The 19241-nt window shown below is 30.2% G+C and overlaps 3 protein-coding genes across 6 annotated transcripts; all 3 read right to left on the reverse strand.

Annotated features, from left to right (window-relative positions):
* Nucleotides 1–1922: 1922 nt before the first annotated feature.
* On the reverse strand, nt 1923–4511 carry LOC108463207 (nuclear transcription factor Y subunit B-9-like). Its single transcript, XM_017763147.2, has 2 exons — nt 4376–4511; nt 1923–2733 (listed from the first exon to the last, which is right to left on the reverse strand). Exons 1-2 carry the CDS (start codon nt 4428–4430, stop codon nt 2093–2095), a joined length of 696 nt encoding a protein of 231 aa, XP_017618636.1. The 5' UTR covers nt 4431–4511; the 3' UTR covers nt 1923–2092.
* A 2891-nt stretch (nt 4512–7402) lies between these two features.
* LOC108464279 (NAD-dependent protein deacetylase SRT1) lies at nt 7403–14687 on the reverse strand. 2 transcript variants are annotated; one of them, XM_017764476.2, is made up of 14 exons: nt 14344–14687; nt 13821–13850; nt 13628–13720; nt 13090–13209; nt 12568–12668; nt 12241–12349; nt 11511–11590; nt 10661–10739; nt 9849–9902; nt 9633–9729; nt 9033–9115; nt 8663–8730; nt 8060–8162; nt 7403–7977 (listed from the first exon to the last, which is right to left on the reverse strand). In XM_017764476.2, exons 1-14 carry the CDS (start codon nt 14440–14442, stop codon nt 7696–7698), a joined length of 1398 nt encoding a protein of 465 aa, XP_017619965.1. In that variant the 5' UTR covers nt 14443–14687; the 3' UTR covers nt 7403–7695. The 2 variants fall into 2 exon arrangements, with proteins under 2 accessions (XP_017619965.1, XP_017619966.1); XM_017764477.2 differs by having other exon boundaries at nt 13628–13715; nt 14344–14437.
* Nucleotides 14688–16934: 2247 nt separating this feature from the next.
* LOC108462727 (phosphoglycerate mutase-like protein 1) lies at nt 16935–18806 on the reverse strand. 3 transcript variants are annotated; one of them, XM_053024678.1, is made up of 9 exons: nt 18521–18806; nt 18344–18451; nt 18185–18264; nt 17990–18092; nt 17829–17909; nt 17666–17754; nt 17463–17588; nt 17311–17355; nt 16935–17207 (listed from the first exon to the last, which is right to left on the reverse strand). In XM_053024678.1, exons 1-9 carry the CDS (start codon nt 18581–18583, stop codon nt 17177–17179), a joined length of 726 nt encoding a protein of 241 aa, XP_052880638.1. In that variant the 5' UTR covers nt 18584–18806; the 3' UTR covers nt 16935–17176. The 3 variants fall into 3 exon arrangements, with proteins under 3 accessions (XP_052880638.1, XP_052880637.1, XP_052880636.1); XM_053024677.1 differs by having other exon boundaries at nt 16935–17215; nt 17835–17909; nt 18521–18667; XM_053024676.1 differs by having other exon boundaries at nt 16935–17215; nt 18521–18667.
* Between the last annotated feature and the right edge of the window lie 435 nt (nt 18807–19241).

Genomic DNA, 19241 nt, shown 5'->3' on the forward strand with positions numbered 1-19241 from the left:
TTTATTCTCCTCTCCTGTTTTTAATTTTGTTCAAGGGGAATCTTTCTTTTATCTTTGTCTTTGTCTATACTAGTATTGAAGCATTAAGGTAACTTTAGTTTCCTGAAATGAAATAAAGTTGTAATTAAATAGAATTGCAACGAGTTGTTAACTCATATTGTGGTGTTGACCTGTCATCTGGACATGAAAAATATTGATGAGAATTTAATTGATTTTTTAAATGATAAAATTATTAAAATATAAAACTTATAAAAGGAGTAGCAATTTCTAATAACTTATGAATTTTTTTATAACTTCCTATTTTTTATTTTTTATAATTTTAATTTTTAAAAATCTTTTAATAAAAATCACTACTCATTTTTGTTTTCCTTTACATGTTGTCACAAATTATGAATCAATACATCCTTATCAACTTTTTAACATCACATCTCATCAACCAAAATTATTATTCATCATTTGCGTTAAGCCACTAAATTCATTATCTCTCAAGGCATCTTACTTCACACCTTATACAAGTCAGATCATCATCACACTTCAAGCTCCTCGTTAAAACCAATTTCAAACCTTCAAAATAATAAAAAAAAAAGATATCTATTATTTTCTTAAATATTTATAATTTTATAACTTTTAAAATAAATTTTTATTTTTTCCATTTTAATTTTTATATAATTTTCTATAACTTATTCAATATTTTTATATTAAAAAATCTATAACCTCTAATATTTTATAATTTTTTCATTTTTTCATAACATAATAATAATTTTTAATATTTTTAATAATTTTTATAGTTTTCTATAATTTTATAATATTTTAATAATTTTAAGCTAAAATAATTAAAAATCAATTAAACCCATTTAAAATAATTAAAACAATTAATTTCTCACGTCAACATTCTTTCATATTTAATAACAGGTCAACCGCCACATCATTATTTTTCATTATTAGTCACCACATCAACACTTATCGATTTATCAGGGGTTTTGATGAAAAACTATATTATAAGGACACAATTGATTGTTAATTTTCGATTAAGAACTCAATTAATTGCACTTTTTAGTCATGGACTTAATTTTTTTTAAATTATTTTAAAAGGGCTTTTTTAGTCACTAAACTCTTTTGCCAAAGTGCAATGTGTCATCATACTATTAGCCAACATGACACATCATCAAAAAAATTAACACTTTTAAGGTTAGAGACCATATTGAAAAACAAAAATAAATCTTAGATACTAAATTAGACATCTTGAAAGTAGAAGTATGACATTAAAACTAACCTTAAAATACAACCACCAATCTCTTTAAATTAAACGTAGATTAATTAAAAAGGGTAACCCATGAAAACAGATACCCTACTTTTAGCACATTTCTGTTTTAGTCACTTCAGTTTAAAATTTTTTATTTGTCATTATCATTATTAAAATTTAATATTTTAGTCACTTAAATCATTAATGTGGCATTTTTATTTTCATAATAACAAATTTATCTCTCTAATGTTTATAGATTATGTCAATTTAATTATAATTCTAAAAAATCAACATATTTAACCCCAACTTTACACATTCAATCAATTTGGTTTTACTTCTTAAAATTTAAAAAAAATTTAAAAGTAAAAATTACTTAAAAGTTCATTTTCAATTTAAAATTGAAAACCATAACCTTATTAACAATTTTATTTACATTTTTATTATATTATTAATAATTATTATTTTATAAAAATAAATACTTGAATAAATTTTAATATCATTTTTATTTGGGAGTGCATCTTAAGACTAATAATATTAATGGGTAAAACAATAATTTTTTTAATAAAGGAAGAAAATAAGCACTTATCAAAACGCTGCTTTTTACCGTTGGTCTTTACTTTTAAGGGAGAAAAAATCTGCATCACACTGAAAGTGAATACGATGAGGATAAAAAAGACAGTTAAAGAAAAAGCAATAGCTCAACCAAAGTTTCTGTTAAACCATACCAATGAATGTACCCAAGTTTGAGTACATTAAATTAAAGCAACAAGAAAATATCACCCCAAATGCCACACCAATGCTTTTGTCAAGTTTATATGTTTATTCATATTTTGGTTGCTCTTTTATTCGTCATTTGAACTGACCAAATGGATCAAAGTGATTAGCCAAAGAAGCTTGTGACGATGGTCCACCACCACCACCGCTCGAACCATCCCTCATGTACCCTCCCATGGCCGTCGCCCCATCGAAAATCCCCTGCTGATGTCCCACATGGAATCCAGCTCCATATGGTGCCATCATCATAGACGGTCCATAGTCTATCCCACGCTTCAACATCGGCTCGCTACGCAGCGAAGTCCTTTCGTTCTCATTTTCCCGGTACCTGTTCAAGAATACGGTGAGGGGCTCAACGTAGTCGTCGAAACCCAGCTTTCCCATGGCCCAAAGCACGTCCTCCGCAGTGATGGTCTTGCGTTGCTCGCGTTGGCACCGTTCGTTGGCTTCCCCAGTGATGAAGCTTATGTACTCCGAGACGCATTCCTGGATGGTTTCCTTTGCGTCGTCGGAGATTTTGGCATGCGTCGGAAGGATGCGACGCATGATGCGGATCACGTTGGCTATCGGCATGTATTGATCTTGCTCACGTACCATACACGGCGGAGGCATGGTGTTTGAGTTGGCGGCGTTGCCATTGTTAGCGGCGTTGTTATTGATGATGGTGTTGGTGTTGGTGTTGGAGTTTGAAGAATCGCCATGCATGATGCTCAGCCCTGGGTATTAATTAATTAAGAGCACGCAAAACATCAACGACATTAATTTAAAATAGCTCGCAACAAAGATATTAATTCTAATAATAATTTGAAAACAACCTCCACCCTAATATATCTTATAATTAAATCACTTAATTAATCACACACCAATTTAATTACTGAAAAATTAATTTTTTATTTAAAGTAAAAAAAATACTATGATAGTGTCTTCTTATCGTCTTATATTTTCATATAAAATCTATAAAATATAATTTAAATCCAAAATAACTTAAACAATTTTATATTTCAATCAAAATTTAATTAAAATTTACATTAATTATTTATAAATATATTTTTACATACATGTTTTACCTCATTAAATTGCCATAAAGTCAAAGCAACAATAAATGACAAAATTTAAAAAAAAAAAAAAAGTAAAAGTCTGAAGTTTGGAAAGAGTGAAGCATTGTTCACTAAATAATAATAAATGCAATACTTAATAATAATAAATATTTAAAAATAATTAGTTTTTATTAATTAGAAAAGAAATTTTAATTTTTTAAAAAATATTTGTTAAATGTTAACCCACATCCTTTTTTTTTCAACAAGTTACAAAGATAATTAAAACAATAGAATCCCAAAATTATAAGTAAAAGTCTAAAATTGAATTATGTGGACTAAAAATAAAATATATTTAAACCAAAACCATAATAAATCAGGATAGAAGAATTAAATCAAAATAGAATCTAATTAAACTCCAACTTAAAAATTATATCTTCAATTTTCATTATGAATGGAATGGAACGAAAGAAGAGCGAAAATCAGAAAAACTGCCACCTTAGTGGGGTGTACGTCACACGTGCCAAACAGAAAGTGAGGTTAAGTGCCTCATTCCAGGCACGGACTATTAATTGGGCCCCACCATTTGGGATGGGCCCAAATTAGTTTCTTAAAATACGGGCCCCACCTATCACTGTTTAGATTCTTTGTTGGGAGTCTCAGCCCAAAGTCAATGCCTTTTCCCCCTTTCTCCAGATTTTAAGATTTCCTCTTTCCCAATTAATTATTTAAAATTATAAAAAAAAAGAGAGAGAGAATATTTTCATTTTTATTACAATAAAGACAGAATAAAATGAAAAATAAAGACCCTGTCAAGCTTGCATGAATTAGTATGAATTCAAACTATGTGAAAGAAATTAAAATAAGACGCAAAGAAACAAGTTATTAACATAGTAAAATTTATATAATAATACGAAATGATATGATATAATGGGAATAAATATTTGTTGAGGAGAGCGTTGAAAAGGTTGCATGCAAGCTATTCTTGAAATTCTAATTAAAATTGAAAATGATTTATTTGGTTATCCCACATTTTAGATTTTTAGTTAAAAAGAAAAGTGAGTCGAGATATAGCAAGCGTTACATATCAAGAGTCAAAAAGGTGATTTCAATATATATTTACCTTTCAACTTAAAACTAACCTCACAAACAATGGTGGAAATACAATGTTTGCAGCGTTGCATGCAAAGAAATTAACATCATAATAATACTGCTAAATCCAACTATTTTCTTCTTCTTTTTCTTTGCAAAAACAGTATATATTCATGCATGCAGTAGATTATTACTTAATAAAAAAAATTTTGAAGGCTTTGGGGTGATGTACCTGAACTTGATTTTGCATGCTTGTAAAAACGATTGAACCCATCACCACGTTCCATGAGTTTGCCTCTAAGAAAAAATAACAGAAAAAGAAATGGAGAAGAAGAAAGGAGTAGTGTTGGTGTTCTTTGAATGGGACCGAGCATTTAGACCATTCTATGTTAGGGGGAATTTATAGTGCGAAACAAATGCACTCCACATGTCGAACAGGCGTTTCTAACGAGGAAGTCAGCATTGCCGGTCACACCACCCTCTCTCATTGGCCCCTGCCCTTCCCCTAACCGGAATTACCAGGTGGCCACTCATAAAGAAGAAGTTATTAAATACTAAATTATTATCTCCACCCTTCCAAACATATTTTTTTTATAATATTTATATGATAAATCAAATTTAAAATAATATTATTATTTATCTATTTTATGGTTTATATTCGGTATTTATATATTATTATTTTTAAAATTTAATTTCTTTCTTTGCACCCGCCTTTATTGATAAATTTAGAATAATTATAGCAAAGAAACAAATTTCTCTCCATTGAAAGACCAACTCTTAATTGCCTCTGTTTAATGACTTCTTACCTTGGAAAGTGCTTATTTTGGTATATCAAACTTGTTATATAAGTATTCCTAATCATTACTTTTTAAATTATTTGTATTTTGTTTGGGTATTAATGTATATCATATTAGTCTACGTTAACTGTTAAATTTTAAAATATGCATTACAAAATATTTCATGTTTATTTATAAATTTATTCTACATAAAGCCTCATATGACACTATAAAATAAAATAAAATTAAACGCATAAAATTTATATATTTAGAACACATGTATATATCTAAATTTAATATAAATAAATAATGAATTATAATATTTGAAATTAATAATAACAACGCGTACAATATATACAAACAATGTGGGCGTAAATAATTTGTATAATAACATTGTAATGTATAAAAATATCAAAATAAAACTTTAGTTAAAATGATAAACTAAGAAAAGATAAAATACATTTGTAATATATAATTTATTTGAAACATATAAGATTATTTTAATAATTTCTTTAATTAAATTAATATCGAGTTGATTTATAACATTAACTCATTCAAACATTATAAATTTTAATATCAATATCATGCTACCATGAAAAAATAAGAAGGTTAACGATGGAATTGATTTAACGTCAAATTGTTCATCCCTAATTTATAAAATTACTAGTTCAACAATGAAATTCACATATAGGTCTTAATTGATAAAATTAAAAATTAGCGTAATTTATTTCGCTTTCCAATTTTATATATAAAAAATATTTTAGTTCTTCATTTATTCTTTTACACTTTTTAACTTTTAAATTTGTATTGTTTGTCAAATTACCTAAAATAGATAGAAAAATTAATATTTTTAACTTTGTTGATATGACATACATATGAATTGTCACGTAGCACATTAACAATTAGTTAATTTTAAAATTTAAATATTAAAGATACCTTTTATAATTTTTATATTGTTTAAGTAATTTTATTTTTTTTAAAATTAATTAATTATTGATGTGACAATGGTACGGCAATCCATGTGTATGGCACGCTAGATAAAATTTAAAATTGTTTCCAATTTGAAGTGATTTGATAATTAAAGCAAGTTTAAGGAATAAAAGAAATGAAAATTTAAATAGTAGGCTAAAATAATTTTTTTATAAAGTTAGAGGGTATACCTTAAAAATTCATCAACATCACAAAATTTGGATAAAACTTAGATAAGGTTTTTTCTTCTATACAAGGACAACCCAAAATTTATTTAATAATGAAAAGGGTAATCCACATAAATAGTCACCCAATTATTAGAAATTTTTTTATTCTGTCACCCGATTTTTAAAAGTTAAAAAATGATCACTTGACTTACTATTTTATTTTTCTAAATCCAAAACTGTGAAATAATTAACAGTTGACATGGCTGTGAAGTTAATGAATTGTTTTTTTTTTTAAATTTATTTTTAGGGAAAGGTTTGTATGAAACAGAGACGCTACATCATCCTGTATCACTTACTAATTATTTAATGTGATGTCTCTGTTTCATAGAAACATTTCCCTAAAAATAAATTTAAAAAAAATAAGTCATTAACTTAAAAGCCACATCAACCAACAAGTAAGTATTTAACAGTTTTGGACTAAAAATAAAATAAAAGATTAGTCAAATGACTTTTAAAAATTGAATGACTAACAAGAAAGTTTCTAAAAATCAGGTGATCGATTATGTAATTTACCCTAATAAAAATATTTATATTTAATCATAAAACATATGAATATAAAAAAGAAAATGAGCTGAATACTGTACAATTTCTATTTTCAGATCCCAATCCTTATAATTACTTTAAAATCTAAATTTGTTTGTTATCAAAATTAAATCTATAGGCACAATTAAAATGTGTGAGTTTTAGAGTCCTATAAATTGTTATCATATGAGATATAATGACGTAAAAACTTTAATATCATAGCCTAAAAATTTGAAATTTAAAACAGTTAATAAAATATATAAAATCTATAAAAAATCTAAAAATTCAAATAAATATATATATTTTAAAATTTTAAAAATTATTAGAAACATAAAAAAATATAAAAAGGGTAAAAGATTATATATATACCAAATAAAGTATATCCACTTACTTAAATTTCTTATTAATAAAATTGAAACTTGGAACTCATCCTCTTCTTCAACATCAAAACCGCACCAATTATAACAATAATCCAAATTGATTTCAAATTTTATGGTATTTAAACCATTCCCTCATACTAAACCTGATTTCACCACGGAAGCATTTAGGAATTCATCAAATGGTGCTTTAAACAATTAAATGATACACTTTTAGACTCCACTAATAGAGTCAAGTGTATAGTAAAATATTACGTAAGATTAAAAAAGAAAAAAATGTGCAATTGTTTTCTGGTAAAATCTAAAATTAGAATTGAAGAAGAAATAAAAGGGAAATGTTACAGGTTAAATTAACCAAAATGGTAAAGATTGAGGGCTGTATCTATGGTTATTCAATAATATAGGGATTGTGCTTAAAATTTACGCCACAAGTTAATGTGGGAAATACATAAGAGTCGGGCCTTAAAATGTTTGCGATAATATCCAAAATCTTGTCCATATAAAACTGGGTGATGATGTTACACTAACCATGCTGGCTTTTTAGAGACCCGAGTGCTAATACCTATCAAAATTCACTCAGTCCCATATACATATATATATATATAACACTCCATCTAATCCAATTTTACCTCATATACACATCATAATCCCAAACTACCAACACTTTTGTCTCTCTAGTCTCTACAGTCTCGTTTTTCGCTTGCGTCCTTTGGATCGCTGCTTCCGAGTTGTTTTCAAACCATTCAAACCTTCTTTTATTGGCTTCATATCACCATTGCTTAATTGGTAGTCAAATGTTTTAACATTCGTAACAATTGCATGAACTGTCGTCTCACTTTTCGGGACTAATACGGTTTTCCTCTCCACCACCGCATTCTGCCCGCATTTCGAATCTTCAATTGCTGCATCTCTCATCTTTTCCAATGTGGCATTCTTGTCAAGTTTGAAACCTTCGATTGAATCCTGCACAGTGCAAAGTTACAAACCCGTTAGAATCCAGAGTTGAAATTATTAGCATAAATAAGCAATAAAAATAGCTGCTCACCTGAAAATTAAAAGGAATTTCAATTCGAGTGTTAAGGCAACCGCATCCATCACTAAACTTGAGGTTCAAGAATATCTCAAATGTTTCAGTTAGAACAGTTCTCCTAAAACACATTAACGAACATGTCATGACAAAGAATCAAAGAGATATGTTTGTATATTACACACCCCGGAACATATAACCGCTGCATTGATAACATAAGACTATGTTAAATACTTGATGTTCATTTTATGGATCCCATGTTAGAACGAATTAAACGAGTACGAGCTAATTTTATGAATTCAAGCATTGTTCGTAAAGAGCAAAAGATCATAAACACAAATCTGACTTGATGTATAAGAGTTCTTAACAAAGCTTCAAGTAGATAAGATTAGACAACATAATGGAACGTTTGCTAGCAAAAACTAAGTTGCTCTTGGACTTATCATTTTTCTTGAATTACCCATACATTCGACATATATTTGGACATGAGCATGGGGATATGGCCATCCAAAGCTCCTCCAGATATATGGAAAAACTTAGGAAAAAAGGTTAGCCTCGAACACAGCTGTATGCAACATACAAGTAAAAATGCTTTCTCACGGCAATACTAGATACAGTTACCTTTTCAGTAGAAATGGCTGTGTATCTAGAGTAGCTTCTTTGTAATTTTGATTGTTCGAGAAAGAAACCTGGAGAACAGGCATAGCAAAAGAATAGGGCAAGAAAAAAATAATAATTAGCCAATAATATTTCATAGAAAAAGACTCTTGTAATTGTCTATTCCCGGCTACTTCCCACCTCATGTTGACTGTATGATTAACAAGACTTGACCTTGCTTTTATTATGTAGGTTTTCCCTTAACTACTTAGAGAGCAGAAAATCGAAGTATTATGAGAGCCCATGGTACACTAGTTTGCTAGCAGATGATAGAAAGCCTAATGCTGCCAAAGAATACAAACATGAAAAGGCTGGTGCAAAAATCTAACTTCACCTCAATGGACTTAATGAATGGCAATGGAGCACTTAGTCCATGAACACTTGCTATGCGGATGGTCCAGTTGACAAATTTTTTATCTGCAATGTCAATGAACAAACCATGTCATGGAGCGACAAAAAGAAAGCCTCAAACAAGTAATATTACAAGATAAGTACTTGGTAATATTCTTATGATACAAGCATAGGTGGCCTACTTCGTCTTGGCCACAGACGATGCATAACAAGTTATTAGTTTAGAGTGTATGCTTACCGTCACATTATAGACAATGGTTAGAAGGCATTCATCCTAAAAGAATAAACACAATTCTATAGAGAAGAATTAAACCAAAGTACCAAACTGTTTTAAAGACTGAAAACTAAAAAGCAGACTAATCGAAGCCATACAGCTCTATGAAAAGGGATTTCCGGCAGGGAAGAGTACCAAACCCCAAGCTTTATCTATTGCACCATATGTATTTTCAAATTAAGTCAGTGACCTAAAAGATGCATCGTTTCTTGTTGAAGGGATTATTATGGCATAAACACATAGCAACACAAATTATCCCTGTAATTTGTATAAATAACTGAATTTGGGACACTTTATCGAGAACGTTACCAGAACTTAGGGATTGTGATAGAATAGTCTGGAAGAGATCAATTCGGATATATGGAGGAATTTTCATATTAAGAAGTTCCATGACTCCTGCAATGACCTGTTCTTTTTCAAGTTAAAACATAGACAATAGTAAACCAGCAAGCTTTATAAGCACCCAAACTTAGCTAAAAAATTGGGACATGATAAATAAACGGTACATTAAGGATCTTATGATACCGTATCTACAAAACCATGGATCACCAAACTTGCTTTCTTGTCCTTTGGAGTTTTCTGCAAAGGTTAATAAGAGACATTATCAAAAACTTGATAGCAACCTTTGCCCATATCAAACCAACAGCAAAGTGAACAGTAAAGAAAGTTATCTATTCACGGCTACTTTTCAATCTTCATCCTCGTGACATTTTCTTTCCCTTCAATCAATACTTATTAGAAGTTTACAAATTGCAGTAGGATTTTCGCATGAGGCCTTAGAAATATCAATTTTAAAAAAAGGCTACAACCGTAAGATCTTTTGTCACAGAGCTCACTAAGAAGCTTTCATGCAAAATAGAACTCTGTATTGATAATTTGCAAGCCTTTAGGAGCCCATTTCACCATTACACTTAGTATATAAAGCTTCATGGTTTCACATCTCAAACATCAGGGCTCATGATGTTTACAAATTGCAGTAGGATTTTCGCATGAGGCGTTAGAAATATCAATTTTAAAAAAAGGCCACAACCGTAAGATCTTCTATCACAGAGCTCACTAAGAAGCTTTCATGCAAAATAGAACTCTGTATTGATAATTTGCAAGCCTTTAGGAGCCCATTTCACCATTACACTTAGTTTATAAAGCTTCATGGTTAAGGGAACTTCACATCTCAAACATCAGGGATCATGATGCATCTGATAAAGCATATTCCTCATGCATCAGCCATACAGTTTCAGTTCGGTTTCAGTTTCTACCTTGATTTGAGTGAGAGAAAAAAGATATAAATTCAAACTTTTTAAAGATTTCTGCAAATACTCAGAGAAAAGACAGAATACCTGAAGATTCACAATAACAATCTTCCCCCCACCACGAAGAGATTTCAAAGGCAGATTGCATGCAGGAGTGATCTGCAAACTGTATGGAATAGTTATTATGCCCATGACCAAGAACCAAACCAAAACAAAACAAAACAAAGGATATATTAAACTATACATAAAATTCCCTGGTTGACAAAGAGCTATGCTGCACGGCGGAAATATCTTCTATGTTCAGGAATTGGGATCCACAAACTTGATACTCGACATGTAACATAGACACCACAAACTTGACACTTGACACTTGACACTTGACATGTAACATAGGACTAGTGATTTTCCAACTTCCCTATCTTTCATCTGACAGTAAACTCATTGAAGGCTGCATGTCTGTTGAGGCTCCCTATCCAAGTAATACAACTTGGATCTAAACTTCATTGAGATTATCCACATGATTTCTAATTACTAGAAAAGTATATTTTGAAATTCCGAAGATACTTGAAATGATTTATTCAAGATTTAACAAATTCATTCATATGGATAAACTGATTTCAGTGTTGCAAAGGACCCTATTCAGAACATTAACAATTATGTAAACTTTATTCCTGCATATGCAATTTTATGCAGCAAAACCTTCCAAGATGAAACTATCTGAAGCTCAATCTGAGTTATCCAAACAAACTTAAAATTATGAAAGGTTGTCTGCTAATGGTGCTTACAAAAACATATTGTTAGAATCTTGTAAATGCCCATCAAGGAACTAAATTCCTCAGATACAACCAATGAGAATGGTTGATGATGTCAAGGCATAATAGCCTATTTCCATAGAACCCGTATATAATTCAAGAACAAAAAGGATCATAGCAAATACCTTGTCCCCAAACAAAGCACCAAATCACCCATTCTACAGTGCTTCTCCGCTAGATTCATCTCCTTTGGCGGCAGTGCATCCTGCAGATTGGGGGAAAGAGTATCAAACAAAGTAAAAATTCTCAGCAACATATTTTAACAAAAGGAAATCATAAAACAAATGTATCCAACAATGAATCTGGTTTCTTGGCCAGTATATTATATCACTGATCAGATTAAACAATTTCTATCTTTTGTATATTTCATATCCACCCTTTTAGATAAGTATATATAAGCCATCCTCTAGAATGGAGGAACAACTGTTACACTGTTTTTGTCAAGTATATAAACTATACTAACCAATGCCATGCTCCAAATTATTCTAATATGTTGACTATAAAATGATTCCGAATATGTAAGAGATTGAACATATTATTGGAGAATAATTTAAAGAACCAAGGCAGGACACTAGATTTGTTAGTATACTTCAGGGGTCACAGATGGAACTACAAAATTGAAAGATGTCAGAAAGTTTGGCACTTATTCCATTTTCTTTTCATTATTCTGAAACATAAATCATAGTTTAGAGAGCAAAATAAAATAAGTAGGTCTAATTTTGCTTATAGAATATGCTTTCTTCTTACCTTCCAATTCTAATAGAAGGAAAGCAAGGGCACTAGTCTGGAATGCTAAGATGCCAAGAATATCATATAATGCCTAATTCAAGTGCATCAAGGAAAAAGTAGGCAAACCTCCCAGTCAAGAACTGTATCCCTAAGTTTTGCTCCACATTTCTCATCAGAACAACGTCGTGATGTCTCTTTCAATCCAATAGTTTCCAACTCAAAATCTCGGTAATACCTACAAAGGTTTTATGACAACATAAGATTCTATACATGGAAGACAAACTTTCAAATAAAAGAAAAAGGCAACTAGGGGAGATGGGACTGCTTTTATGGGTAAAACAAACTCACAAACATAAGTAAAATAAAATCTGTAAACTATAATGAAGAATTGTCAGAAAAAGGCCTACAAGTTGCATTCTTGGTTTCTGATAAAAAAATATATATGTTTCTTACTCAGCACCACATGAGGGACAAGTTTCCATAAACGAGTTCCCATGCAGTTCGGCAAGCTTCTCCCTTGGTATTCCAGATCGAAGATGGAGACCATCAACATTCTAGTAAAAAGTAGAGGGGACAAGAAGTAAAAGATCAAGTCAACAAGACTGTTACAGGGACAAATGATAGGCATGATAGCACATTTGGGGATCAAAAGGCAATCTAGAAACCCAGAATTAAGCATATTGTGGACAACAGCTTTGAGTTATTAGACAGAGCCAAAAAGTACACAAAGAATCAGGATTTGGGTTATTACAGTCACAGCTGACAACAAGACAACAAGAAAATTAACTTCAATTCTCAATTTTATTATTAGGTGCAAGTTCAAGATAAAAAAAACTTACTAGCCCCAAAATTTTGGAATGGATTTTAAGAGTGTAAATAATAAACTAGAATAGCCCTATTTAACGATATTCAAACCAAAGTTCTACAACAAACGTATCTTACATGCATTAAAGTAATAACATAACCAAGCCATACCTGACTAATAACAAACTTCAAAATGCCAGCCTTCTCCAATCCAACCAGAGCCATATGGGTCATGCTTGGCATTGCACGGTGAAAAGGTAGGGATGCTTCAGGCAAGGGCTGACCTTCACGCTGCAGTAGGTAAATGAAAATAGAAGATATCATCAAGAAGGTAGATCACAAGTGCATGCTTTAAATTTGATAGTTTTTCAAGTGAATACTTGTTTCTTGTCAAACACCGCAACATGTCAACAATTTAGGAAGGTTAAACAACCAGCTAAATGGAACTTTATCTACACATTAAATCTGTTTATTTTCATAATCTTTTGCCATGAACACAAGAAATCTGTTTCAGTAGAATATATTTTTCTTCAAAATCAGAGGGGATTTCTTCAGAAAACCAACATAACTCAAGGAAACTGTTTCAAATCCCTGGAACAGAGCTCCAGGGGCAGAAGTTGAGAGTGTGCTAAACAAAGTATTCTTTAACAAGAACAAGAAATTCAACAAACACCTAGTTGTCTACCAAGAATAAATCTCATGTCTTCACCTGCAATGTCCATATTCCTTTGGGGCCTCGAAAATCAGGTATGCCACAAGAAGTTGATATTCCTGCACCTGTAAACACCACTAGATGTCTACTCTGCAAGTAAAAACAAAAGTTTGAAGAGGCTGATTGGCATAAACCAATCCCGTAAAATTATATGCAGCAGTAATAAGAGTTAGTTGGCATAGGTTCTAACCTTTTCTATCAATTTTGCAAGTTGTTCAATCTGCCATTGCAAAAGTTAAAACTCACATTAGCAAAGGAGGTAAATACATTAAGAAATCTTATCAATTATCTTGCAGCACAATGCCTGCTGACGAATTCCATAATCTATACTGCATGATAATGAAATGACATTGCCATTAAACTAAATAACAATCAAAACTTTGCATGCATGTCTAAAGCATTTATCAAACTGAACACTAATTGAGCCTTTAAGCGCCTTCCATTAGTCCAGTAGTTTCCACTTAAATGTTCTAATTCACGCATAACAAGTAGTGCAAGGTAACAAGTTTGAGATCAAACCCAATAAACCCCTAGTCTTGCCACACTAAATGCCAAAAACCTTGATATCAGGATCATTCAAAAACACAACCTTCGCAACATTACACCAACCAAATAAAAACCTAAGTGCCATTAATGGGTATTATGATAAAAGCAGACATAAACACCATAGGTAGCAATAAGAAACAAGTTAAAAAGGGAAGAAAAACCCTTACTTTATCTTGTAAAACATGAGCAGAGTCAAAGAACTCAGTCATTCCAACTTGACCCACATCTTCTATGAATGAGAGCTTCTCTGCATAGCCAAGAGACATGGTGGCAACTCTTTTCTCTCTCTCTCTCTCTGAAAGAAGAAAACACCAGTTTCCTTGTGTATGGAAAGTGTTTCTTGGGATCAAAAAGAAGGGAAAAGAGAGAGAAAAGAGGGACTCTCTCTCTCTATAACTCTACTTTTTTCTTCTCTAAATTTGCATAAGGGGGAGTTTAATTTCTTTTGCTTCTTTTAAGGAAACCCCAACTCAAAAGCCAAAATTGGCACTCGCTTCACCTGCGTACAAGAGAGAAAGAATCCCATTAAAAGTTGAAATAACATTTATGCCCCTATTCTTTTTCATTCCTTTCATTTTTTACTTTATTTTCTTTTTTTAAAATCTTTTGATAGCAATTATTAATATTATCAGAGAATTTTATGTATAAAAATATTTCATTTAATTGATGAAAAAAATGAAGCTTTCAACTTTAATTTCTTTTTCATTGAAAAATAAAACATAATTCCAATTACGTAGATACTTTTGTTCTTTTTGTGTTCTCTATACATTCTCTGTTATGTTAGAAAGTAGCTATTATAATAAGCGTATTTGAGTAATACAACATTTCTTTTAATAAATTCCAATTAACCCATGTTTTTAAACTTATTATTTTTATTTATTAATTTAACCTTTTTTTTTTTTGGTAAAGGGAGGATAAGTATAAAATATTCATTCAAAATATATATACATATTAATTTTCAATTACAAAAAGTAATCATTATGAGTATAATTAATCATTGTAAAATATAATTTACACCAAAATATTTCTAAATACATGTTTATACAATGAAATTTAAGTCAAAATAAAACTTTGAATTTATTAACATATTTTATATTAAATTTAAAAATATAATTATGTTAATCAATTAAAAAATTAACATAAATGTTATTCACGATAAAAACATTTAATTAGATCTCATTATTTTAAAATTAAAAAAAACTAAAAATTTTTGTGGGAAAAAAAGTCTTCAACATATATTATTATATCGTGAATTGTGAGGAAATATAGGTAAATGGGAAACAGTTGTATGTGACTTTCAGGCCCTATTTTTGGGCCTTTCTATTTCCAATAATTAGATAAAAGGGTCCAAATAATTTTGGAAGATTCTTCCATTTTTTTCACAATGCCTATTATTTGGATGATTGCTACTCATTTATAAATGCCCATTAGCTGGCATTTCTTCTTCTGGATGTTATCCAAATTTAACTTCCCCATTTTTTAATTTTCTCTCAAGTTTTTTTAACAATACTTTTATTTTGGAATAATTTAAATTTTTTAAGTTACCTTTAGTATATCCATTTTCACATTTGATTTTAACAATTATGTTTATTTTAGTCCTTAAACTTGAAAAATATAAAAATTTGATAACGTGGGACTATGAGATTATGTCACATCATCATTTAAAATTTTATACATGTTTTAATAACTTAATCAATGATTGAACAGGTCAAATCATCGATGCCAGCTCAAATCGTTCGACCGTCACACTAATAATAATTAATTAATTAATTAAAAATATAAAAAATACTTTTTTTATTAAACCTATTCAACTTTGTCCAACCCCTTTGTCTGAATTGTTATATTAATCAGTTCTCAACTCATCCAATCCAATCCTGTTCTAATAACACTAATCTATCATCAGATCTTGACAAAATTCAAGTTTATGGACTAAAATGAATTTAGTTGCCAAGATCAAAGACCAATGTGGACAAAAAAAAAAGTACCAAAATAGATCTAGTTATCAAATTTAGGGCAAAAATTATATTATCCCTTTATTTTTTAAAAGTTTGAAGAATACACACTTTGATAAGAAATCTAGAAATTACCTCCTTATTAATTATTAATCATTTTAATGATAAAATTGAATGTAATAGTAAAGTATATTATATTCCTAAAAGAGATACAAGTTGAAATAATTACATAATAAAAAGTTAGGTGTAATGATAAGTTTTAGAAGAATTTGAGTATCTTCCCCATCTCTTGAGTCCATCAGATAATTAAATTTATCTTAATAAAATTATAAATTTTAATCAATTCATGAATTTCTACAAAAAGCTAATTCAAAGTTTTAGATTGGTACATTTTTTAGAAAATGATTTGTTCTTTTTCTGGTTTTTATTTCAATTAATTTTACATTTCACATGAATTTATGAAGCATTTTAAACCCTAATTTTAAAATTTAAAGATTTTTAATGCTATGGTTATATTCACATTATAAGGTAAGCAAATCATGGTTTTTCAAAGATGTTGAAAAGAAGTTCCAACAGTGTCCATTGATGAGGTGAGTGGGAAGTTAACTTCTCAGACTTCAATTTTTCAAATTAAAAATGGTCCACAAAGAGCAATTATATCATGAATTTTAGCTTCCAATACTCCATTAATTTGAGCTCAATGGAGGTCAATTCCTTTTGGCCAATTAATTGGTCCAGAATAAGAAATATGCATAATCAATTATTTGTTATTAATTCATCTGAATTTGGATTAAATCAATACAAAATTAATCATAACAATTTGATTTTTATGTAAATCTTTAATAAATATTAGGAGACAGGTGGGAATTATGTGTAATTATAATAAAGTAAAGAATGTTGACATTCAGCGACAAAAGTAGAAAATTGCAGTGAAAGAGTTAGAGCGCATCCTCTACTCTACGCAACAAGCGACGACTTTAGGTATATATAAGTAGCAACGTCAATTGAATGATGACCACACTGCTTTAACACATCCTTTGCTTTGTCATCACTGCAAAGCCATGCCCACCGTTCCCTTCCTATTTTGCTGCAATTTTTCAAACCATGCTTCACTTTCAATCTTCAAACCAAACCAAAAAACAAAAAAAAAGCATCAAATTTACAAAAGAAAAGAAAACTGACCTTGTGTCCAATATGACAACTGAACGAAGCTCACAATTGTCAAAACTGAAATCAAACATCAGGTTAACTCAATTATGATGAAGCAAAAGTAGATATAATAATAATAATAATAATAATAAAAGGTTTAGTGAAATTAAGCAAGGGGGTCTCACCGTTTGCACAACGCAGGCGTTAGAGTTGGATTAAAGTCGGAATTTGCAAGTAAATTTATAAGTATATGTTGAAGAACTAATCCATGGCTTACTATTACAATCTCCTTCTCTGGCCTTTTCCATACCCTATCAATTAATATAAGATAAATTCAAGATTTAATTCAATTGGTTCATATAATTATTTTTAAAAACTTTCGACTTACCAATTCAACAACTTGGTTACTCTTTTAGCAAGTTCTTCCTCAGACTCCCGAAGCTCTGGATTCCAAAGATTATCGTCTTCAACATCCACCTAACCAAATTAAAGCAAATGAAATGAGAATGTGATAAATTAATTAAGCATAATTGTTAAAAGTAAGTACATACACTTGCCATTGAAAAATCAATCCAAGGGAAACGCGAGCGACAATCGCTCATCTTTCTCCTCATGTCAGATGGACGGACCCCCTGTATCCGTCTAGATTAACATTCACTTTCAAATTCAATAAAAAAATAATTTAAATAAAGAATACAAAAATTCAACTTACTAAGCGATCTCGACAAAGCTCAACTGCCGTGATTTTAGGAGTTGAGGAGGACACTGCATTCTCTCCCTCCCTCCCAAAACATCCGCTAGCAGTCTCCATCGCTCTGCATTCTCACATTATCCTTGTTTCATGATCACAATTGTAGCTCTTGCCATGAAATTTGGATATTATTGTTTAGTAGAAATGAAAAAGTACCTTGATAGAGGGGAAGTGACAACTAACTCAATCCTATTAAATAGGCCACTGGCATGAACCTCATTTCGCAGTTTAGCAACCTGTTAAAAGAAACAAAGCCATTAAGTTATTATGATTTTTATTTATTTATGTTTGAGGCATTTTTTATTATAATGAAACCTGTTTCAATCCTAATGGGGTGAGCTGTGCATCAAACAGATTGGGAGACAACAAAGCTTCTGGATTCTTATCTCCCTCGACATTGTGCAAAGCCTGTCCATGCCTCACCTGCCAATTCAGTGACCAATTTAGCATAAAAACTCAATACTTGAAAACGTTAATTAAAAATAGACTAACCAAGTGAAGAATTTTGCAATGTTGGTGCCATGGATATGGAAACTGGCCTTCTATGCTCTCCATTGCTGATTTTTGCTAATTATGATGGTTTTTTATTGCCTGTATTTTTGGTCACTAACTAATATATGCACGTAACTATGATTTATTAATTATTAGGAACATTCCTAATTAGTTACATATATAGAATAATAATATTTGACCATGCACACATACATTAACAAATTTGATACAATCACCCACTAAATCTTTTTTTTTTTTTAATGCCAGAGCTATCCATGAATAGACCAAAATAAACTTTTATTAAACGAATAAAATAAGATAAAATATTTTCATCTATATAATAAATGTACAAAATTCTAGTACCGCGTAACTTCGCGTGATTGTCGACTTTCTAAAAGTTGCTGACATGTTGATCACAAAAATCCGTAGTCTACTAATCTACGTCTTGAATGAGGTAATTCACTGCGAAAATAGACGGCTTCTCCAATCTCCATACAATATCACATTTTCTTGACTTTGAATTTCAATCTATAGTTTATTCCTTTTTTCGTATACCACTTCTGTGGTTTTTAAGAAATATACAACTTAAGTGTTAAGAAATTTTCTTTAAAAATATTTAAAATTCTTTATTCTCGATTCACCAATTCAATTAAAAATTACAAAAATATCTTTAACAATTATTTAAGAGTATTTTAATCTTTTTATTTTAACAAAAACTAAT

This window comes from Gossypium arboreum, chromosome 13 (genome assembly GCF_025698485.1).
Source record: "Gossypium arboreum isolate Shixiya-1 chromosome 13, ASM2569848v2, whole genome shotgun sequence".
NCBI lineage: Eukaryota > Viridiplantae > Streptophyta > Magnoliopsida > Malvales > Malvaceae > Gossypium > Gossypium arboreum.